At 44.9% G+C, this 24,059-nt stretch overlaps 1 protein-coding gene across 1 annotated transcript; it reads left to right on the top strand.

Moving 5' to 3' along the window:
- Positions 1 to 450: 450 nt before the first annotated feature.
- On the top strand, positions 451 to 24,041 carry ak1 (adenylate kinase 1). The gene is made up of 7 exons (XM_072453155.1): positions 451 to 605; positions 19,721 to 19,750; positions 20,382 to 20,417; positions 20,538 to 20,701; positions 21,938 to 22,054; positions 22,132 to 22,323; positions 23,953 to 24,041. The coding sequence occupies exons 2-7, from the start codon at positions 19,744 to 19,746 to the stop codon at positions 24,019 to 24,021; spliced, it is 585 nt and encodes a 194-aa protein (XP_072309256.1). The 5' UTR covers positions 451 to 605; positions 19,721 to 19,743; the 3' UTR covers positions 24,022 to 24,041.
- The last annotated feature ends 18 nt before the right edge of the window (positions 24,042 to 24,059 follow it).

The raw sequence follows: 24,059 nt of genomic DNA, 5'->3' as shown, positions 1-24,059 counted from the left end.
GGCAAGAAAAAACGTTGCATCAGTTTCTCCAATAGAAGTCATATTCCTAACTGGCTTTGCTTCTTATTGGTTTTATATGGATCAAAAGCAAATGCTTTGGAGACATCTAGTGACCATTTTTGAGAACAGGCTCAAAAGACATTATTTCCCCCTTAGAATAGCTCTTATATTTGTTGGTATTTATACTAATAGTTATCACATTGCATGTTGACCAAGGGGACATCTTCAGGAAACAATTGAGATACATTCTGCCTCTAAGGTAAGACAATTTGTCTCTACATATAGCCAATAGCATTGTTATGTAAATGCATTTGTATTATAGATGGTAATATTATTACTAAAGACATTACTACACCATTCAGAGCTACAAACCATCTCCCTGCATCTTGTTATAGCATTTGTCTATATTCGGCTCACTCAAGCCCTCACCCTCCTGTTCTCTTGTTCCCAGAATGCATTGCAGACTGAGCAGGCTCAGCTGAGCTATATAAAGGCTTAGAGGGGTGAGGGAGGGCTGCCGTGCACCAGGAACTGTGCAGACACTCACGGGGAGCCAGGGACTGCAACCCTTACATTGGGATCCAGAGCCACACTGCAAAAGAGAGGTCAGTACAGAGGACAAAGGCTCCATAGTGCCTCCACCGCCCAGAGCAGCAGGAGGTGGAGAGATGCTCAGGGGAAGAGAGACAGATGGGAGTGGGCAGGGCTGGAAAATATGATGGATTGTGAAGATGACAATGTACTGATCTAACCGTCATGTGTAATCACTCAGTTGTAACTATTGAGATGCTCGCACCTTAGCTGGCATTTGTCTTCAGTATGGGTGAACAATGGACAACACTGGGGTTAACACTGATTACTGTTACATAATATTTAATCATTAATTTCACTTGTTTCCCATTTACAACAACATGCCGTCAAAATAACAAGCACACATTATCCTTCTCCCACTTTCATTAAGAGCCATTGTCATTTAATACTGTTGCTTTACTAGTAGTAAAACTCAAAACTCATTTGAGTACTGTTATTTAATGCACAAAGTGCTAAACAGGAGGTGAAAATGTACTGTAACCATGGTTCGATCACATCGATCACATACGTAGTGACACTGGCATTCACTGCCACACACCATCATCCTTCCACAACATGGAATATCTCCAGAGCACTGACGTCAAGGGGTTCCTTGTTCCGTCTTAAAGGGACAGGGCACTGACATCTCTGAACAAATACTGCTATTCAACAGGATCATTTGTTTTAGCTCTTTAAATTCACTGTTACTTTCTGGATCAGAGTTGAGGTTTCATGGTGAAGTACTTTTCAAAACTGGAGGCTATGCTATCCTATAACAGCTGCAGAGTAATGGTGTCTTTTTTTAGCTCTTGCCTTTTAAAAAACGAAACAAGACATGGGGGTGTGACAGGAGAGAAGGGTCCTGACATTTACAGTTGAACAAGGTATGAATTTCAATTAAAAATTAAAAAAATCCCATGTTTCACCCTAACCATGTTTTCACAAAAAAATAAAACACTAAACAAAAACATTACAAAAACACTTATTTCTACAATTTCTTAAACTACAACAATGTTTTAAACATATTAATATAATAATGGTAATATAAGAAAGGAAAAGCTTTTAGAAGAGCTTTTAGAATTGAATAATAGAATGTATATAGCACTCTATGTTTCACCATATAGTTGTGTGTTGAGTGTCTAGTTGCATTCCATCTCAGTCAGTCAGACGGAGGACCCTAGTTTAGCAGTAGGACTGGGTGGGATTCCTAAAAAGGATCACTGCTGACTCCAGTGACCTTTACTTCTGTGGGTTCTAACTGGTGGGACCTGATGACGCAGACAACTGAGTAGTTTTGCACACTTGAGTTGGAGAACATCATAAGAGCTTTTTGGGATTGGCCACTGCAATACATGGTCAACACACCACTATCACTACAGTGACAGTTCTTACCATACTTCTATTTTCACACTGTTTTATCATGTGCATACAGGCACAGACTATTTGCATATGATGTATACACATGAGCACACCCTTATCACAAGGTCACATTCAGGTCTTTGGTTGTTAGAATGTATTAAAATGCACACGTAACACGTTCATAGAGTTGATTTGACAACTTCTAGGTATACAAACATTTCATTATAGACCTAAAACAATGGTTTTCCTTTTATACAATTAAATGATGAGATAGATCATGTGCATTTCACATTCCAACTGTCTTTTTTGGTGACACTTTATGATACATGTTTATTTTACAAATTTATGGAAAACAGTGAGTAAACAAACAGTGATTATACGGACAAAAGGGTAATTATTGTTTATTAGGCCCGAGCGCCACAAGCTGGCGAGAGGCCTATTAATCTCGTATGGCCGTGCGAAGCACGGCTGCGAAAGTGCGCACGTAGTGCGCACGAAATCGAGCGCGAAGCGCTCGCCCACTTCCAAACACTCACTAACGCACTCCTCCACTCATGCACGCCCCGTGCATACTAATTAGTAGTAGGAAAATGGAACATTACCGTTGTAAACGGGCGAAGCCCGTGCAAAAGTGCGCACTAAACGAGCACTTTACATTGAGATGACGACCGCGAAGCGGTCGTCATCCCCATATAAAGCACTCATTTGCGCTAAGTACCTCACGAATACGTTCCCCATCTCTTGCATGTTCCGTGCATATAAGCATGTAATGCAAAAAATGAACATTATTACTGTATAGAGGGCCAAAAACACAAAGTGGGCGGAGCCCACTCAAAATTAACGAAAGTACCCGTCAGTGACCAGGGACCCACACCATGAGGCAGGAAAGCGCGAGCGCTTTCCGAAAATGTATAGTTTATGATATTTGGAAAATGGGAAACATTGTTTTCGTATCGGAATATTATTCTTTCTTTCTTTCTTCTTCTCGGGACCAACCCCCCTATTTTTCACCCAGTGAACATTGACGAAAAGTCACAAAAATGTTCACACCTCTAAAAATCGTGCCTCTCTACATTCTGGCTATTTCCCTTTTCTAAAATAAAAAAAAATTGGCGCGTCAGCGCCCCCAAATGTACCAAAAATGCATTGAGAGATGGGAAATGACCCAAAAAAAATCTGATCGTAGAATCATGAAATTTGGCGCAGAGGTAGATGGTGACAAGAGAAGTAAAAAATATTATTACGGCAACGCCGTCCGCCCAACCAAATGTTGGCCATATTGCTTCAAAAATGGCTAAACATGACTTCAGAGTTTTTCCAAACGTCGTACTTTTACGAACTCCTCCCAGGGCGTTGGCCCTAAAAAGCTGAAATTTGGTGAAAATGCTACTGAGGAGTGGGACATCAAAAGTTATCCAAATTACATTGATACCTGTCACGGTCTCTGTGCGGCAAAGCTGCAAACTGTAGCAAGAATTTCAGAAATCTCCCAAATTTAACATTTCTGCCGTTTGCGCAGATAAAGTCCGAATTGCGTCAAATTAGAATCAGTTGTTAAACTCTTTGCCCTAAACCTACTTGAAGTGAAATAAATTAATTTGGAGCCACAGCGCCCCCTACAGATTTTATATGGAGGTTAAATATTTAGTTTTGCGAAATTATATGAAATTTGACACACAACTCAATTTTGACATCCCCATCAAAAAAGTCAATGAGACTCATGTCATAATTGTTATGGTTTTGCCGTAACGATGACCGAAACCTTCCATGTTATTCCAATGGGGAAATCGCCAGAACATGTTTACACTTTAGACTTTCACAAACTCCTCTTAGGGCGTTAGACATATTAACCTGAAATTTGGTGAGACTCATCTTCAGGGGTGGACCATCAAAAGTTATCCACATTTTTATTCAAAGAGTCACGGTGTCTGTGCGGCAAAGCCGCACATTTTGCCAAGAATTCAAAATAAAATTGCTTTTTGATGGTAAAACAAAGGGGAGAAGATGTGACAGCGTCACAGATTCAGCAGTAGGCGTAATAAAAGGACAATTGGGGCGCGTTAGCGCCCCCTCCTCTTGCGGCGTGGCGGCGGCGTAGCGAGGGCCGATCATTGCCGCTTGCGGCTATATTTATTTTTATTTTTATTATTTTTCTTGTTCTTCTGCTTTTTGAGCTCTAATTTGACCCCCTGAACATGCTCAAAAACTCACCAAACTTTGCCCAAAATTCAGAATCGGCGAAAAATGTTGTTTTTTCTGGGCCATTTTTTTTTTCGTTAAAAAATGGCGCGACAGCGCCACCGACAAAAGTCAAAATACATTGCGCCTATGGGAGACGCCCCGAGGTCAACTTTGGCGTAAAGCTACGAAATTCGGGACACGCATTCCTCTCGTGAGGACAAAAAAAAAAAATATTGTGGCCACGCCCCCAGACTTACCCTATGGCCGCCATCTTCCTTTGAAAATGAAAACACGCTGTGTTAGCCATTTTGTTCACGTCAAACTTTGACGAACTCCTCCTAGGGCGTTTTGCCCACCGACTTCAAAATCGGCGTACGTCCTCTGGACAAGTGGGGCATCTACAGTTATCCAATTTTTTGAGATACCTTTACCGGTCTGTGTGCGGCGCAGCCGCAAAGTTGGACAACTTATTTTGGAATATTGCAGATCTAAAAATTGCTCCCATTTGATCAAAACGAGTCCGATTAGGACCAAATTTGAATAAGTTGTTAAACTTTCAAGTTTGGACCAGTTTAGCATGACAAAATTGAAATGGGCGCGATAGCGCCCCCTACAGAGTTGCCTTTGAGTGAACATTGATGGACAAAAACTGGTTTTACACAAATGTTCTAAACTTTGCCCAAAATTCTATTTTGGGGTCCCGAGCAAAAGGCCAATCAAACTTATGCCTTAATTTTTACGGCGTAGCCGTAGCCATGACGGAAACCTCCCATGTTATCCCTATGGGAAAATTGCTAAATCTCTCGAATATCCACATTTTTCTGTTTCACACTTTAACGAACTCCTCCTAGTGCGTTTTGCCCACCGACCTCAAAATCGGTGTACGTCCCCTAGACAAGTGGGGCATCTAAAGTTATCCAAATTTTAAGGATAACTTTTACGGTCTCTGTGCGACGGAGCCACAAACTTTTCCCTGAATTCTGACTATTTGGCCTTCAGAGTGGCCTATAAACAATAGAGTTTTTCCAAATGACATTATATTTTGCACAAAATTCTAATTTGCCATCCTGATCATAAAAGTATGAGAGCCAAAGTCATATTTTGTACGGCGTAACCGTAACGATGACAGAAACAGCCCATGATATCCTTATGGGAAAATCGCGAAATTGCTCAAATCACCACATTTTTACGCTTCACACTTTAACGAACTCCTCCTAGGGCGATTGTCTGATCAAACTCATATTTGGGGAAAATCATCTACACAAGCGGGGCATCAAAAGCTATCCATATTTTTATTCTAAGTGCTACGGTCTCTGTGTGGCGGACCCGCAAATATATGTCAGAAATGGGAAAACAGCGAAATCTCTAAAATGACCACATTTTTATGCTTCACACTTTAACAAACTCCTCCTAGTGCGAAAGCCCGATCAAGCTCATATTTGGGGGAAATCATCTACACAAACGGGGCATAAAAAATTAGTCATATTTTGATATTAAGTGGTACGGTCTCTGTGCCGTGGAGCTGCAAATATACTGTCACAAATGGGAAAACGCCAAATCTTTGAAATGTTCACATTTACGCTTCACACTTTAACAAACTCCTCCGTGGGCAATAGCTCGATCAAGCTTTACTTTGGGAAATATCATCTACACAAGCGGAGCATCAAAAGTTATCCATATTTATATTCTAAGTGCTACGGTCTCTGTGCGGCGGAGCAGCAAATTTGACTGACACTTGTGTTGATTTGCACTGGATTGGCCATGTCCAATGTGTCGCCGTCTGTCAAGTTCTTTTTTTATTCAACACACAATAAGGGCGCCATCTTTATCAAGTCGAAAGCGCAGAGTCGGAAGGCCGGCGGCCCGCGAGGGCCGTTGGATGCCGCTTGCGGCTTTAATTTTTATTATTATTTTTCTTGTTCTTCTGCTTTTTGAGCTCTAATTTGACCCCCTGAACATGCTCAAAAACTCACCAAACTTTGCCCAAAATTCTGAATCGGCGAAAAATTTGATTTTTTCTGGGCCATTTTTTTTTTCGTTAAAAAATGGCGCGACAGCGCCACCGACAAAAGTCAAAATACATTGCGCCTATGGGAGACGCCCCGAGGTCAACTTGGGCGTAAAGCTACGAAATTAGGGACACGCATTGCTCTCGTGAGGACAAAAAAAAAATATTATTGTGGCCACGCCCCCAGACTTACCCTATGGCCGCCATCTTCCTTTGAAAATGAAAACACGCTGTGTTAGCCATTTTGTTCACGTGAAACTTTGACGAACTCCTCCTAGGGCGTTTTGCCCACCGACTTCAAAATCGGCGGACGTCCTCTGGACAAGTGGGGCATCTAAAATTATCCAATTTTTTGAGTTACCTTTTACGGTCTGTGTGCGGCGCAGCCGCAAAGTTGGACAACTTATTTTGGAATATTGCAGATCTAAAAATTGCTCCCATTTGATCAAAACCAGTCCGATTAGGACCAAATTTGAATCAGTTGTTAAACTTTCTAGTTTGGACCAGTTTAGGATGACAAAATTGAAATGGGCGCGATAGCGCCCCCTACAGAGTGACCTTTAAATTAACATTGAAGGTCAAAAATTTGTTTTACCAAAATGTTCTAAACTTTACCCAAAATTCTATTTTGCCGTCCCGATCAAAAAAGCTTATCAGACAAATGCCTTAATTTTTACGGCGTAGTCATAGCGATGACAGAAACCTCCCATGTTATCCCTATGGGAAAACCGCAAAATGTCTCAAATATCCACATTTTTATGTTTCACACTTTAACGAACTCCTCCTAGTGCGTTTTGCCCACCGACTTCAAAATCGGTGTACGTCCTCTAGACAAGTGGGGCATCTAAAGTTATCCAAATTTTAAGGATAACTTTTACGGTCTCTGTGCGACGGAGCCGCAAACGTTTCCCAGAATTCTGACTATTTGGCCTTCAGAGTGGCCTATAAACAATAGAGTTTTTCCAAATGACATGATATTTTGAACAAAATTCTAATTTGCCATCCTGATCATACAAGTATGAGAGCCAAAGTCATATTTTGTACGGCGTAACCGTAGCGATGACAGAAACATCCCATGTTATCCTTATGGGAAAATCGTAGAATCGCTCAAATCACCACATTTTTACGCTTCACACTTTAACGAACTCCTCCTAGGGCGATTGCCCGATCAAGCTCATATTTGGGGAAAACCATCTACACAAGCGGAGCATCAAAAGTTAGTCATATTTTGATTTTAAGTGGTACGGTCTCTGTGCCGTGGAGCTGCAAATATACTGTCACAAATGGGAAAACGCCAAATCTTTAAAATGTTCACATTTACGCTTCACACTTTAACAAACTCCTCCGTGGGCAATAGCTCGATCAAGCTCATATTTGGGGAAATCATCTACACAAATGGGGCATCAAAAGTTATCCATATTTTGATTTTAAGTGCTACGGTCTCTGTGCCGTGGAGCTGCAAATATACTGTCACAAATGGGAAAAACGCCAAATCCTTGAAATGTTCACATTTATGCTTCACACTTTAATGAACTCCTCTGTGGGCAATAGCTCGATCAAGCTCATATTTGGGAAAAATAATCTACACAAGCGGAGCATCAAAAGTTATCCATATTTTTATTCCAAGTGTCACGGTCTCTGTGCGCTGGAGCTGCACATTTGACCGACATTTGTGTTAATTTGCACTGGTTAAGCACAGCATTGTACATGTCCAATGTGTCGCTGTCTTAGTTCTTAGACAATTGCGTTAGCGCCATCTCTGTAAAATGCAGAGAGCAGAGTCGGAAGGCCGGCGGCCCGCGAGGGCCGTTGGATGCCGCTTGCGGCTTTAATTCTTTCTTCTTCTTTCTTTCTTTCTTTCTTTCTTCTCGGGACCAACCCCCCTATTTTTCACCCTGTGAACATTGACGAAAAGTCACAAAAATTTGCACACCTCTAAAAATCGTGCCTCTCTACATTCTGGCTATTTCCCTTTTCTAAAATAAAAAAAATTGGCGCGTCAGCGCCCCCAAATGTACCAAAAATGCATTGAGAGATGGGAAATGACCCAAAAAAAATCTGATCGTAGAATCATGAAATTTGGCGCAGAGGTAGATGGTGACAAGAGAAGTAAAAAATATTATTACGGCAACGCCGTCCGCCCAACCAAATGTCGGCCATATTGCTTCAAAAATGGCTAAACATGACTTCGGAGTTTTTCCAAACGTCGTACTTTTACGAACTCCTCCCAGGGCGTTGGCCCTAAAAAGCTGAAATTTGGTGAAAATGCTACTGAGGAGTGGGACATCAAAAGTTATCCAAATTACATTGATACCTGTCACGGTCTCTGTGCGGCGAAGCCGCAAACTATAGCTAGAATTTCAGAAATCTCCCAAATTTAACATTTCTGCCGTTTGCGCAGATAAAGTCCGAATTGCGTCAAATTAGAATCAGTTGTTAAACTCTTTGCCCTAAACCTACTTGAAGTGAAATAAATTAATTTGGAGCCACAGCGCCCCCTACAGATTTTATATGGAGGTTAAATATTTAGTTTTGCGAAATTATATGAAATTTGACACACAACTCAATTTTGGCATACCCATCAAAAAAGTAAATGAGACCCATGTCATAATTGTTATGGCTTTGCCGTAACGATGACCGAAACCTTCCATGTTATTCCAATGGGGAAATCGCCAGAACATGTTTACACTTTAGACTTTCACAAACTCCTCTTAGGGCGTCAGCCCTATTAACCTGAAATTTGGTGAGACTCATCTTCAGGACCATCAAAAGTTATCCACATTTTTATTCAAAGAGTCACGGTGTCTGTGCGGCAAAGCCGCACATTTTGCCAAGAATTCAAAATAAAATTGCTTTTTGATGGTAAAACAAAGGGGAGAAGATGTGACAGCGTCACAGATTCAGCAGTAGGCGTAATAAAAGGACAATTGGGGCGCGTTAGCGCCCCCTCCTCTTGCGGCGTGGCAGCGGCGGCGTGGCGAGGGCCGATCATTGCCGCTTGCGGCTATATTTTATGGTGTTTTATGGCGGTTGTATCCAAGTGTTACATTACCGCCAGACTATATTCTTTAGACTATATTTGTTTCCATTCTTCATTCTTTAGACTTCATTGTTCTTGCCTAACTCTGATGTTGGTTGAATGACACAGAATGGAAACAATAAAAACTCATGGAACCATCAGTTCTGGCCTTTTCAGTTCGACTGGACGCTACACTCCCCTTTCAGAATCTAACTTTTGAACTTGCTCTGCTACTGACCGCTATGACCGATATGTTGTTGTTGTTGTTGTTGTTGTTGTTTTATGGCGGTTGGCATCCAAGTGTTGCATTACCGCCAGACTTTATTCCTCAGACTTTGTCGTAGTTGTTGTTGTTGTTGTTGTTGTTTTATGGCGGTTGGCATCCGAGTGTTGCATTACCGCCAGACTTTATTCCTCAGACGTTTCGTAGTCCTCAGACTCTGTCGTAGTCCGTAAAAGTACTCCTCCCATCGCTTTGGCGTTACAAAGCCCATGAGGTCATGATGTGTTTTTGTGACTAGAATAGTTGTTGTGTCAGAGACCAACCGGCTTTATTCCAGGGAGACTCTTCTTCACCTTCCTCGCCCTCTTTGACGTTCGGTGCTTTGGAAGTACAAAGCCCATGAGATCATGGGACGTCTTTGTTGTTTTACAAAGCCCATGAGGTCATGGGACGTCTTTGTCGTTTTATCCTTTAGAAGTCCTTCTTCCATCACTTTGGCGTTTCTAGGCCCATGAAGTCCAAGCGCGTTAGAACATCCTCTTGCTCCTCATCCTCGGCTCAGTCTCCAACACCCCCCACCTCTATAAACGTTTACCCAGCCCTGTGCTACATAAGTAAGCAACCACAGCCTGACACAAACCCTGTGACTGGATCGCCAGAACGTTCCGCAGATTGAACTTCCGCCCATTATTCCGAAACCACAAGGCCAACCCGGCCCTTTCCCTATCATAAGCCTCACAGCAAATCAGCACATGCTCGACAGTCTCTGGCACCCGACAGTGACCACACAGACCGGTCGGATGTTTGCCTATCCTACTCAGTGACCAATTGAGTCCAGTATGGCCAATCCTCATGCGGGCGAAGGCCCTTTCCTCCCACGCGTTCCTGCCCATAGACCCGCAAGGACCCACACTACCCTGTATGTGATAGAGATGCCGTCCAGTAACACAGTGGCTCCAAAATTCCTGCCAAAGGCCGACCACATGACTCTTGATAACAGGCTTGATTTCAGATTTGCTTAACTCAACCGCCACATCAATTGATGGCCGCCGAAGGGAACGTTTAGCCAGTGCATCAGCCATTTCGTTACCATCCACCCCCACATGCGCAGGGACCCAAATGAAGGAAACCCTCACATCCTTCCTGGACAGGGAGAGCATCAGACAGAAGATGCCATTCAACACATCCTGTCTGCAATCCGATTTCCCAGATTTAATGCTTTGCAATGCAGAAAGGCTGTCAGAGGCCACCACAATGCCGCAACACTGCAAAGCAGATTCCGCCCATTCCAACGCCAACCGTATCGCTATAAGTTCCGACGTGAAAACAGAAAGGCGATCTGTCAACCTCTTCTTGACCGCTAGCCCCAGGTCAGGCACAAAATAAGCGGCGCCAGTACGCCCACTCTCAGGATCCCTAGACCCGTCGGTATAAATAAACACATCACCTGAGTGCTTATCGATGAGCGCTTGAACGGCAAACTGCGGTGCCCTCCCAGCGACTCCTCTAAGCTTGCCATGCAAGCTAACATCAACAGGAGCCGGGACAAACTTCCACGGAGCTATAGCAGACAAAGCCACCGACGGGCTCACACGCAGATCACCAACCCCCGCAAGCCGCGCCTTCGCATTTCCTACCTGGCTGAAAATCATACCGCCAGCCTCACTCTGCCCCCCATCAACCCTGAGAAAGTCCCTCACCGGGTGAGAGCTCGTATGACCTTGCACATTCACCCAGTAAGCCAACAGAAGTTCTAGCCTCCGGAGCCGTAACGGCAATTCCCCCAACTCAACCTGCAGCGCCGAGACAGGGGAGGTCCTAAAAGCCCTACAGCAGATGCGCAAGGCCTGGGCTTGCTCCACATCAAGCTTCTTTAAGTTAGTCTCAGCCGCAGACATGTAGGCTATACAGCCATAATCAATAGCCGCCCTCATGACGGCCCGATAAATACCCAGGAGCGACCTTCTGCTGGCCCCCCAGTCCTGGCCGGATAGACAACGAAGCAAGTTATTCACCCTTTTGCATTTACCACTGACCTCATCAATGTGCCGACGCCAACTAAGCCTCTCGTCAAAGGTGACCCCCAAGAACCTCACCTCCCTGACCTGTTCGAGCACCTGCCCATGCAGTCGAAGGGAGACGTCCCTATGTCCATTGAAGAAACAGATCACTTGAGACTTCCGTACGGACAGTTTAAACCCCCACTTCAGGGTCCACTGCTCCACCTGCTGTATTGCCCTTTGCAGTTTCGCCTCGTAAAACCGGAGATTCCTCCCTCTCACCCATAGAGCGCCATCGTCAGCATAAAGGCTCCTCCCAACAGACCCATCCACGTCGTCAAAGATGTCCTTAATCATAACATTGAACAAGATAGGGCTACACACACTCCCCTGCGGGATCCCATTCTCCACCCCATAGACCCCAGAGTAAGCAGCGCCCACTCTGGTTTGGATACGCCGGCCAGACAGAAAGCTCCGGACCCAGTTAAACAGTTTACCCTTCACACCACACTTCCGCAGCTTAATGAGGAGCCCATCCTTCCAAACCATATCGTACGCCTTCTCCACATCAAAGAGCACCGCAATAACCTTTTCTTTCTGAGCCCTGGCCAGCTGGATATCAGATTCCAAACACAACACGGAATCCATGGTGTTCCTGCCCCTACGGAAACCACTCTGGTGCGCGGGAAGCAAACCCTGACTCTCCAAGAAGTAATCCAACCGCTCGGTAACCATGCGCTCCATCGTTTTCCCGAGCTGCGACGTCAAGGCAATCGGCCTATAACTTGAAGGGTCAGACGCTGGCCTACCCGGCTTCAGAACCGGCACCACCGTAGACTGTTTCCACGCAGATGGAACACAACCTGAATCCCAAACACGGTTGAAAAGACCCAGGACTAGCCCAAGCGTGTCATCAGTCAAATGAGAGAGCATGTCATAGCACACCTCATCTTTACCCGGGGCTGTCTGTTTCGCCTTAGAAAGTGCTCTCCTTAGCTCAAACAAACTAAACGGAAGGTCAAGGTCATCTTGAGTCGAAGGCTGGTGCCCAATCAGCTCAGAATTCTGGGCCAAAGTACTCTCCCTGTAGTGCCTTTCCGCAGGTGAGAGATTGTCAGAGCTGTGCACCGACACAAAGGTGCTGGCCAACAGTTCAGCTTTGTCAACGTCGCTGACTGCTTCAACACCATTCAGTATTAGGACTGGGGTCCCACGACGGCGCTCAACCCCATGCATCCGCTTAATCATCCCCCAAACATCCCCGAGACGCGTTTCTCTCCCAATTTTGGAACAATACCGCCTCCAATAGGCACTCTTGGCCGTTCTCACAGTTTTCCGCACAACAGCGCGGGCCCTCTTGTAGTCAATGAGGGCACCCTCAGTGTGGGCAACCCTTAGCCGGCGAAACGCCGCATTTCTCGCCCTAACAGCATGACCACATGCTTCAGTCCACCACGGCACCCGCTTCCTATGTCCACTACCACCACTCTTAGGAATCGTGCCTACCGCTGACTGCGTGATGAGCGAGACAATTGCACTATTGAGATCATCCACCTGAGTCAATCCTCCTTCCTGCAGAACCCTAGAACCATCATCAGCTTTCCTCAGGAAAGCCCCCCAGTTCGCCCTTGCCAACTGCCACCTCTGGATCCTCGTCCCCCTGACCACACAGCTCCCAAAGCCAATCACGGTGCGGACTAGATAGTGATCGCTACCAAAAGAAAGATTACCAAGAACCTCCCAACTACAAACACCAGCTAACTCCTTGGACACAAGTGTAAGATCTATTGCACTTTCCGCACCGGTCCCCATATCATAGCGGGTCCCACCCCCATCATTCAGACAAACCAACTCCCTTTGATTGATAAAACCCTCTACCACCTGCCCATACCTATCGGTACCACTACCGCCCCACAAAGCGCTATGCGCATTAAAATCCCCACACCACACGGCCTTTCCCCGAACATCCTTACCGATACTATGTAAGGACTCTAGCGTTAGCAACCACAGCCTGACACAAACCCTGTGACTGGATCGCCAGAACGTTCCGCAGATTGAACTCCCGCCCATTATTCCGAAACCACAAGGCCAACCCGGCCCTTTCCCTATCATAAGCCTCACAGCAAATCAGCACATGCTCGACAGTCTCTGGCACCCGACAGTGACCACACAGACCGGTCGGATGTTTGCCTATCCTACTCAGTGACCAATTGAGTCCAGTATGGCCAATCCTCATGCGGGCGAAGGCCCTTTCCTCCCACGCGTTCCTGCCCATAGACCCGCAAGGACCCACACTACCCTGTATGTGATAGAGATGCCGTCCAGTAACACAGTGGCTCCAAAATTCCTGCCAAAGGCCGACCACATGACTCTTGATAACAGGCTTGATTTCAGATTTGCTTAACTCAACCGCCACATCAATTGATGGCCGCCGAAGGGAACGTTTAGCCAGTGCATCAGCCATTTCGTTACCATCCACCCCCACATGCGCAGGGACCCAAATGAAGGAAACCCTCACATCCTTCCTGGACAGGGAGAGCATCAGACAGAAGATGCCATTCAACACATCCTGTCTGCAATCCGATTCGTAGTCCTCAGACTCTGTCGTAGTCCGTAAAAGTACTCCTTCCATTGCTTTGGTGTTACAAAGCCCATGAGGTCATGATATGTCTTTGTGACTAGAATAGTTGTTGTTTCAGAGACCAACCGGCTTTATTCCAGGGAGACTCTTCTTCATCTTCCTCTCCTTCTTTGACGTTCGGTGCTTCCACCGTACAGCTTTATTCTTCAGGCTTCATTCTATAGGCTTTAATATTTCCACTGATGTCGCCGCTTGGTAGCCGTGCGTCTACGAGACTGGGCGAGGACAGGAGACCACCCCCACCCCCATCTCGTCACTCTGATCACTCTGACTGCCCAAAAGCAGACCCCCATCACTCCGACTCCCATTTAGCGCCTTTAGCCTGTTTTCTATATCTGCCCAATCAAGCTCCTTTGTTCCAAGGAATCTCCCTGCAGCTTTAGCAATGATCCTGATCCTTTCAGTTCTGCTTTGAGTCTGAGCAGCACAGTTTACAACATCCACCATAAAGAGTACAAAATCCTCTCTATCCACAACCAGGGTATTCTCATTAATTCTGGAACCTGCACACTTGGGACCCCCACTCTTGAAACCTTCACACTTCTTGGGAGCCACGCTGGCCTCTCTCATTTCGCCCTGGCTGGGAGCAGCGCTGGCTCCTCTCTCTGTATTTACTCTAAACTCGTTACTTGAAACTTTCTTGACTGCATCTGCATAGGATATACCTTGAGAGACCTTTATTTTCTGCACCTCAGCAGCTCTTTTGCTAAACCTGCATCCCCCGTAGGCAGAGCTATGTTCTTCCCCACAGTTACAGCACTTCAGTTTTGCACCCACGTCACACTTCCCATACTCATGATCTCCTGCACATTTACCACACCTTTGCCTCCCTCTACAGACCGCTGCAATATGCCCAAAGCGCTGGCACTTAAAGCAACGCAGGGGCGGCGGAACATATGGCCTGACGCTATAGCACATGTACCCAATGAACACCTTACTAGGCAGGCACCTCCCTTCAAGTGTTACCATTACCGACAAACTGTCACATCTTACCCCAAACCGGGTCACCTTCAAACGCCTAGCGTCCACCACCGTAACTCCCGTCAAATTCTCCTTAACTTCATCCACAGACGTCGCCGTAGGGACACCTACGATAACTCCTCTGACCGTGTTTCTTTCAGCATTAGACACAAGAATGTCCTTTCCACCCAGACGTTTCCTCAGACTCTGTCGTAGTCCGTAAAAGTACTCCTTCCATTGCTTTGGTGTTACAAAGCCCATGAGGTCATGATATGTCTTTGTGACTAGAATAGTTGTTGTTTCAGAGACCAACCGCCTTTATTCCAGGGAGACTCTTCTTCATCTTCCTCTCCTTCTTTGACGTTCGGTTGTTGTTGTTGTTGTTGTTTTATGGCGGTTGGCATCCGAGTGTTGCATTACCGCCAGACTTTATTCCTCAGACGTTTCGTAGTCCTCAGACTCTGTCGTAGTCCGTAAAAGTACTCCTCCCATTGCCCCGGCGCTACAAAGCCCATGAGGTCATGACGCGTCTTTGTGACTAGAATAGTCGTTGTGTCAGAGACCAACCGGCCTTATTCCAGGGAGACTCTTCTTCACCTTCCTCGCCCTCTTTGACGTTCGGTGCTTTGGAAGTACAAAGCCCATGAGATCATGGGACGTCCTTGTTGTTTTACAAAGCCCATGAGGTCATGGGACGTCTTTGTCGTTTTATCCTTTAGAAGTCCTTCTTCCATCACTTTGGCGTTTCTAGGCCCATGAAGTCCAAGCGCGTTAGAACATCCTCTTGCTCCTCATCCTCGGCTCAGTCTCCAACACCCCCCACCTCTATAAACGTTTACCCAGCCCTGTGCTACATAAGTAAGCAACCACAGCCTGACACAAACCCTGTGACTGGATCGCCAGAACGTTCCGCAGATTGAACTCCCGCCCATTATTCCGAAACCACAAGGCCAACCCCCGGCCCTTTCCCTATCATAAGCCTCACAGCAAATCAGCACATGCTCGACAGTCTCTGGCACCCGACAGTGACCACACAGACCGGTCGGATGTTTGCCTATCCTACTCAGTGACCAATTGAGTCCAGTATGGCCAATCCTCATGCGGGCGAAGGCCCTTTCCTCCCACGCGTTCCTGCCCATAGACCCGCAAGGACCCACACTACCCTGTATGTGATAGAGATGCCGTCCAGTAACACAGTGGCTCCAAAACTCCTGCCAAAGGCCGACCACATGACTCTTGATAACGGGCCTGATTTCAGACTTGCCCAACTCAACCGCCACATCAATTGATGGCCGCCGAAGGGAACGTTTAGCCAGTGCATCAGCCATTTCGTTACCATCCACCCCCACATGCGCAGGGACCCAAATGAAGGAAACCCTCACATCCTTCCTGGACAGGGAGAGCATCAGACAGAAGATGCCATTGAACACATCCTGTCTGCAATCCGATTTCCCAGATTTAATGCTTTGCAATGCAGAAAGGCTGTCAGAGGCCACCACAATGCCGCAACACTGCAAAGCAGATTCCGCCCATTCCAACGCCAACCGTATCACTATAAGTTCCGACGTGAAAACAGAAAGGCGATCTGTCAACCTCTTCTTGACCGCTAGCCCCAGGTCAGGCACAAAATAAGCGGCGCCAGTACGCCCACTCTCAGGATCCCTAGACCCGTCGGTATAAATAAACACATCACCTGAGTGCTTATCGATGAGCGCTTGAACGGCAAACTGCGGTGCCCTCCCAGCGACTCCTCTAAGCTTGCCATGCAAGCTAACATCAACAGGAGCCGGGACAAACTTCCACGGAGCTATAGCAGACAAAGCCACCGACGGGCTCACACGCAGATCACCAACCCCCGCAAGCCGCGCCTTCGCATTTCCTACCTGGCTGAAAACCATACCGCCAGCCTCACTCTGCCCCCCATCAACCCTGAGAAAGTCCCTCACCGGGTGAGAGCTCGTAGGACCTTGCACATTCACGGTGCTTCCACCGTACAGCTTTATTCTTCAGGCTTCATTCTATAGGCTTTAATATTTCCACTGATGTCGCTGCTTGGTAGCCGTGCGTCTACGAGACTGGGCAAGGACAGGAGACCACCCCCACCCCCATCTCGTCACTCTGATCACTCTGACTCCCCACAAGCAGACCCCCATCACTCCGACTCCCATTTAGCGCCTTTAGCCTGTTTTCTATATCTGCCCAATCAAGCTCCTTTGTTCCAAGGAATCTCCCTGCAGCTTTAGCAATGATCCTGATCCTTTCAGTTCTGCTTTGAGTCTTAGCAGCACAGTTTTGTTGTTGTTGGTTGTTGTTGTTGTTGTTGTTGTTGTTTTATGGCGGTTGGCATCCAAGTGTTGCATTACCGCCAGACTTTATTCCTCTGACTTTGTCGTAGTCCTCAGACTCTGTCGTAGTCCGTAAAAGTACTCCTTCCATTGCTTTGGTGTTACAAAGCCCATGAGGTCATGATATGTCTTTGTGACTAGAATAGTTGTTGTTGTTTCAGAGACCAACCGGCTTTATTCCAGGGAGACTCTTCTTCATCTTCCTCTCCTTCTTTGACGTTCGGTGCTTCCACCGTACAGCTTTATTCTTTAGGCTTCATTCTATAGGCTTTAATATGTCCACTGATGTCGCTGCTTGGTAGCCGTGCGTCTACGAGACTGGGCGAGGACAGGAGACCACCCCCACCCCCATCTCGTCACTCTGATCACTCTGACTCCCCACAAGCAGACCCCCATCACTCCGACTCCCATTTAGCGCCTTTAGCCTGTTTTCTATATCTGCCCAATCAAGCTCCTTTGTTCCAAGGAATCTCCCTGCAGCTTTAGCAATGATCCTGATCCTTTCAGTTCTGCTTTGAGTCTGAGCAGCACAGTTTACAACATCCACCATAAAGAGTACAAAATCCTCTCTATCCACAACCAGGGTATTCTCATTAATTCTGGAACCTGCACACTTGGGACCTCCACTCTTGAAATCTTCACACTTCTTGGGAGCCACGCTGGCCTTTCTCATTTCGCCCTGGCTGGGAGGAGCGCTGGCTCCTCTCTCTGTATTTACTCTAAACTCGTTACTTGAAACTTTCTTGACTGCATCTGCATAGGATATACCTTGAGAGACCTTTATTTTCTGCACCTCAGCAGCTCTTTTGCTAAACCTGCATCCCCCGTAGGCAGAGCTATGTTCTTCCCCACAGTTACAGCACTTCAGTTTTGCACCCACGTCACACTTCCCATACTCGTGGTCTCCTGCACATTTACCACATCTTTGCTTCCCTCTACAGACCGCTGCAATATGCCCAAAGCGCTGGCACTTAAAGCAACGCAGGGGCGGTGGAACATATGGCCTGACGCTATAGCACATGTACCCAATGAACACCTTACTAGGCAGGCACCTCCCTTCAAGTGTTACCATTACCGACAAGCTGTCACATCTTACCCCAAACCGGGTCACCTTCAAACGCCTAGCGTCCACCACCGTAACTCCAGTCAAATTCTCCTTAACTTCATCCACAGACGTCGCCGTAGGGACACCTACGATAACTCCTCTGACCGTGTTTCTAATGGCGGTGTATGCAAAAAGATTGCGTGTGCTTTCGATTCCATTCTGCTTTGATCTGTTGGGCTTTGAAGTCAATGAAACATAAAGATGGTGATACGTCAGGCTTATTTGGTCTCTCTCTTTCCCTCTCTTTCTCCAGCTCCTTTTTTTACGGTATAGCGTTAAACACATACTTTGAAGATGTACAACTACAGTAGGTGTTAGTAAAATGCATCTTTTCCAGTTGGCTGCCACCTGCCATTAAAAGTAACACAACAACAACACCAGCTCCCTGCTGAAAGCAGGCTTTGTGGTAAAAGTGAGTGCTTCTTCTCCTTGAAACTCTGTATTTACAGCAGCGAAGCGCCAATTCTGAGCTGTCTGAGCTGAGGCTGTGGGGGGCATGGATACTTTTTTTTTAATCACCCAAGGGAGGCGCTAGAAAAAAGTTTGAGAAGCTCTGGCATATACACATGAGCAACCCCTCATCACAAGGTCACATTCAGGTCTTTAGCTATTAAAATGTACTAATATGCACACCGTAATACTTCTACAAATGTGATCCGGCAACTTCTGGGTATACAAACGTCATATTATGAACCTAAAAAAAGTATTTTTTTATACAATTGGTTAAAATAAAGGATGTATGCATTTCACATTTCAACTGTCTTCTTGTCACACTTAATAACTACACACTTAATAGCCTTAATAACCCATGAACAAAGACTTAAGAATAATACAGGCATATGATCGATTTTTAATAAAGTAGTTACTACCTCCTTACCCTAGCCCCTGGATTGGATTAAATGGTTACTAAGCCCGAGTCTTAGTAATTAAGTATTTGTTCATGCTTTATTAGGTATTAAGGCTAATTAAGGGGTAGTTATTAGGAATAGATAACTTTTTCTTTGCGCCCAATTTTATTCTAACGAGCCAACTCAACAGGCGGAGTTATTTAAAGTCAGTTCCCAAACAGAAAATATGGCTTAGTCACATGACCAAGGCAAGCGCGCTTTAGTTGTCACTTTACACATCATGACTACACAATTCCCAATTATTTGTGTTTAAGTGGACCCACATTAGTCTCAATTTTTGCTCCTTTCTTTTCAAAATATAATTTCATTGTCAAAGCATTGGTTTAAAGATTTAACATCAATAAACTTTGAACCACAGGTGGTATCCTATAAACTAACTGTTTTATATTTTGTGTTTTTAGTGAAACCCTTCTAAAGAAAAACAATGGCAGGTAAATATATATACACATCATTTCTTCTCAATTTGAATACATTGTTTTATGAAACTGTAAATATAAGCTTCTAAAAATAACTTATTGAATTTATTTTTATTTGCACCCCAAACAATTGTAAGTGGTCTAGATCGATGACCAGTTTGGACTTTTATGTAACCTCACCTACATAGTATTTGGCTATATCTTTGCGTGACAGGTACACTCAAGCAGTATCGGATTTTTCGTGTATCTGCTTATCTTTTACTCGCCGCTAGAAACTGTGTATTTAGCCACACAAACAGTTTTAAATGTGTTTAATAGGGATGATAGGTTTCTTTGCTTCCACTGAACTGGAACCATTGTGACAACTGAAAGTTTTTGTCAGGCAACAGTTGTCATGACAACACACACAGTCAAAGCCAAATCTAAACATTTAACATTTTGCTAACTAAGCTAACGTTAACTGCCAGTGTAAAGTTGAGCCAGTGCATAGGCATTTCACCCAACATGGGATTTTCATGTTCTAAAAACTCTAGGAGGGCGTCTGGAGAAGGTTTGACAATGTTGTATATAATGTAATATAGAGTTAAAGCCCTTTGGAAGTGAAAAGTGTCTACTGACCAAAGCTAATCATAATCTTCTGTTTTAGACAAAATTAAAGATGCCAAGATCATCTTTGTTGTGGGTGAGTACTTTTATACTATTTTCTTAAGGATGTTTGAGTGTGATTCGATTCGCTACTTTTACAATTCTATCCACATAAACGTAACATTAACAGTTATATCATTCCTTTGTGTTGTTGCAGGTGGCCCCGGTTCTGGAAAGGGCACCCAGTGTGAAAGGGTGGTAAAAAAGTACGGCTACACCCACCTGTCGTCTGGAGACCTGCTCCGTGCAGAGGTGTCCTCTGGATCTGAGAGGGGAAAGCAGCTTCAGGCCATTATGCAGAAGGGGGAGCTGGTGCCCCTGGTAAGAGACACCAGAGAAACCTTTGAATGTATTTTTGTTTGCTTTTTGTTTACAACTCACCATTTTAGCAAGACTAGATTTAAAGAGGGGTGATATGACACGTAGTCCCATAAATGCTGGAAAATGTCTCAAGTATTATTCCCCAAAATGACGGGGTCTTTCTTTTGCATGTTCTGTCCATGATGGGATCCCTCTGGACAGTGCGTCCCCCTGTCAACTTAAAACATGCACAATAGGCAAATTCTCCAGGAGAGGTCAAACACAGTAAACCTTAACAAAATTCCAGCTCCTCTTTGTAAGGCCCTAAAACAGACATTTAAAAAAGCTAATTTCCTCGTTAATTCAATAAATCAAAGCAATGACTTATACTTGTCATGTTCTTTACGAGCTTGTCATGCTTCATAAACAACAGGAATGATCCACAAAACTTTAGGGTGGACGAATGCTCTAAAACCCTGGGCTTGGGTGTCCTTTGCACTCGTTACGATTAATCTTGCATTTTTAGTATATTCCCCTCCAGAGCTCAAAATGCTTCTTCCACACTGGTGACGTATAGGTCAGCCAACACACCTTTACCTAGTGACTAGTTTAATCATTTCAGAGGTGGAAAGTGACTCCACTCAGTAGCTTGGCGCGCTTAATGCGAGCTGTATTTGCTTTGGCCTTTCCCCCCCCATTACACTTCTAATGCACTATTAAAATGATTCTTAAATTTAGGATTGAGGCCATAAGGGCCGCCAAAATAATGTAGTATAATACGTGTGAACCTTACTTTGTACACAAAACTGTTAGCTAAGAGCTCGTTGCCTGCCAAATCTCTCCGTATACAGTGTGTTTTCTGGATCCAGGTGAAAGAACTCCTGCACTAGGAGAGGCAGCTGAGAGCCCAGCGCCCTCTACTGGGCGCTTTAGTGTGGGATTTCCCATGACATATGCATTGTTTCATGAAGTTTATGTAGTTATAAAAAGGCAGAATAATGCTAAAGGAATACGTCTTGTTCTTTTCATACATGATTGCCCCCCCTCCAAAAAAAACCCCTGAAATGACTAAAATTTTGAAATTAAGCACCAATTTCTTATAAAAGCACCAGTCTACCACCAATCACTCACTCAACTCCTACGCTCATACTAATGCAAGGTGAGTGAAGTGTCTTGCCAAAGTACACATCTACAGAATTGACTTGTCAAAGCTTGGATCAACAACCAGTAAATCTCTTCTCTTGTTTCCTCTTCCAGGACACAGTCTTGGACATGATTAAAGACGCCATGATTGCTAAGGCTGATGTCTCTAAGGGCTTCCTGATTGACGGTTATCCCCGTGAGGTGAAACAGGGTGAGGAGTTTGAGAAGAAGGTAATACTCAACACAATGGTCGGTTTGTAACTGAAATATACCATCTAAACAATAAAGTTAATATTGTTTGACCACAGATTGGTAAACCCTGCTTGCTGCTGTACGTTGACGCTAAAGCCGAGACAATGGCCAGTAGGCTGTTGAAGCGCGGCGAGACCAGCGGCCGCTCTGACGACAACGAGGAGACCATCAAGAAGCGCCTGGACCTGTACTACAAAGCAACAGAGCCAGTTATTGCCTTCTATGAAAGCAGAGGCATTGTGAGAAAGGTATGTGACGCTGAAGATTACAGTTCATCTTTGTGCATGTCTCCGAACAACAGCGCTGCCATTTGTTCTGCTAATTAAAAAAATAGATCTATTTTTTCTTTAAAACTTAGATAAGATAAGATAAGCCTTTATTTGTCCACACAATGGGGAAATTCCAATGTTGCAACACAAAGTACCTGAAACTCACAGTCCAGTACTCAGTCTTGTACCACTCTGCAACGCCGCCACCTCTTTTAAATTTGTGTAGACACGTTCCTTTTCTTTTAATTATTTGTATCATTGTTTGCTTTTTTTCTTGTACCTAAAATAGCCAGTATGCTGTAGATCAGTGGTCCCCAAACTACGGCCCGCAGGCCACATTCGGCCCGTTGGGCCTTTCAATCCGGCCCGCCAAGCTTGTCTAAGTTATATTAAAAATAAAAAAAATAAAATATATATATATATATATATTTTTTTTTAAATTGCCGTAGGCTTTATTAGACAGTAGATGGAATGAGAAAGAAAGGAAGAGGAATGATGAGAGAGAAAGGAGGACATGCAGCAAATGTCTGAGTCGGGATTCAAACTCACGATACTGTGGCTGGCCATTCATTTTACCTTTCGCCTGTAGTGCCCACATTTCCCCAAGAGATGGCACTGTGTCCTCTAAGCTGTGCGCCTGCGCAGCTGCGCACTGGTCGCACATAGTGCACTGCTCACACATAGTTCTGCTCGCACATAGTGCACTGCTCACACTTAGTGCTGCTCGCACTTAGTGCTCTGCTCGCACTTAGTGCGCGCACAAGAAAATCTATGGCGCGCAGAAAATAAAATTCACCACAAATGGCCACCGGGGCAAATCATGCAGGAACCGCAAGTGTTTGACACACTGAAGAAGACTCTCGTGGACAGTAGAAGACTCTAGTGGACAGTAGAAGACTCTCGTGGACAGTAGAAGACTCTTGTGGACAGTAGAAGACTCTCGTGGACAGTAGAAGACTCTCGTGGACAGTAGAAGACTCTTGTGGACAGTAGAAGACTCTCGTGGACAATAGAAGACTCTTGTGGACAGTGGACAGTAGAAGACTCTTGTGGACAGTAGAAGACTCTCGTGGACAGTAGAAGACTCTTGTGGACAGTGGACAGTAGAAGACTCTTGTGGACAGTAGAAGACTCTTGTGAACAGTAGAAGACTCTCGTGGACAGTGGACAGTAGAAGACTCTTGTGGACAGTAGAAGACAGTAGATAATTAATCATTATTTAATGCATTTGGAAAACAATTTGTACATTGAGCCTTGCATTTGTTGCTTGCGTGTAATTTATAGTAATTCCTTTTCCTGGCATGGCCCCTCGGCCAAATTTTAGAACCCAATGTGGCCCTCGAGTAAAAAGGTTGGGGACCATTGCTGTAGATGCTTTAGCCGCTCAATTTAGTTGTTTATTCTTTATTAAATGTAATACTGTATTATTGAGGTTCTGACACATACATTGAATGTTGAAATTATATATACATACAGTTTGTTCCTTCTAATTTTTATCATTAGACTACATCATCCTAAACAATTAAAACATTACTAACTGTTTACACCCCTGTAAACCAGAACACCACCCGTATAAGCATTGTATATGTGATATTCTGTGTTTTCTAGGTTAACTCTGAGCTACCGGTCGATGAAGTCTTTGCTGAAGTCTCCAAGGCTATTGATGCACTTAAGTAAAACAACATAACTAGTGAAAACATGTCTGGTTATTGGTG

The sequence above is a fragment of the Eucyclogobius newberryi genome, unplaced genomic scaffold (genome assembly GCF_026437365.1).
Source record: "Eucyclogobius newberryi isolate DKJ021-1_F unplaced genomic scaffold, fEucNew1.0.hap1 SCAF_2, whole genome shotgun sequence".
In the NCBI taxonomy this organism is placed as follows: domain Eukaryota; kingdom Metazoa; phylum Chordata; class Actinopteri; order Gobiiformes; family Gobiidae; genus Eucyclogobius; species Eucyclogobius newberryi.
The sequence above is the reverse complement of the archived record's forward strand: the minus strand, read 5'-3'. Positions and strand labels throughout refer to the sequence as shown.

Excerpts from the sequence above, each read along its gene's own strand:
- ak1 (XM_072453155.1), top strand. Across the intron at positions 20,702-21,937 it reads AGGGGGAGCTGGTGCCCCTG|GACACAGTCTTGGACATGAT; the intron begins GTAAGAGACACC and ends TTCCTCTTCCAG. Across the intron at positions 22,055-22,131 it reads GTGAGGAGTTTGAGAAGAAG|ATTGGTAAACCCTGCTTGCT; the intron begins GTAATACTCAAC and ends GTTTGACCACAG.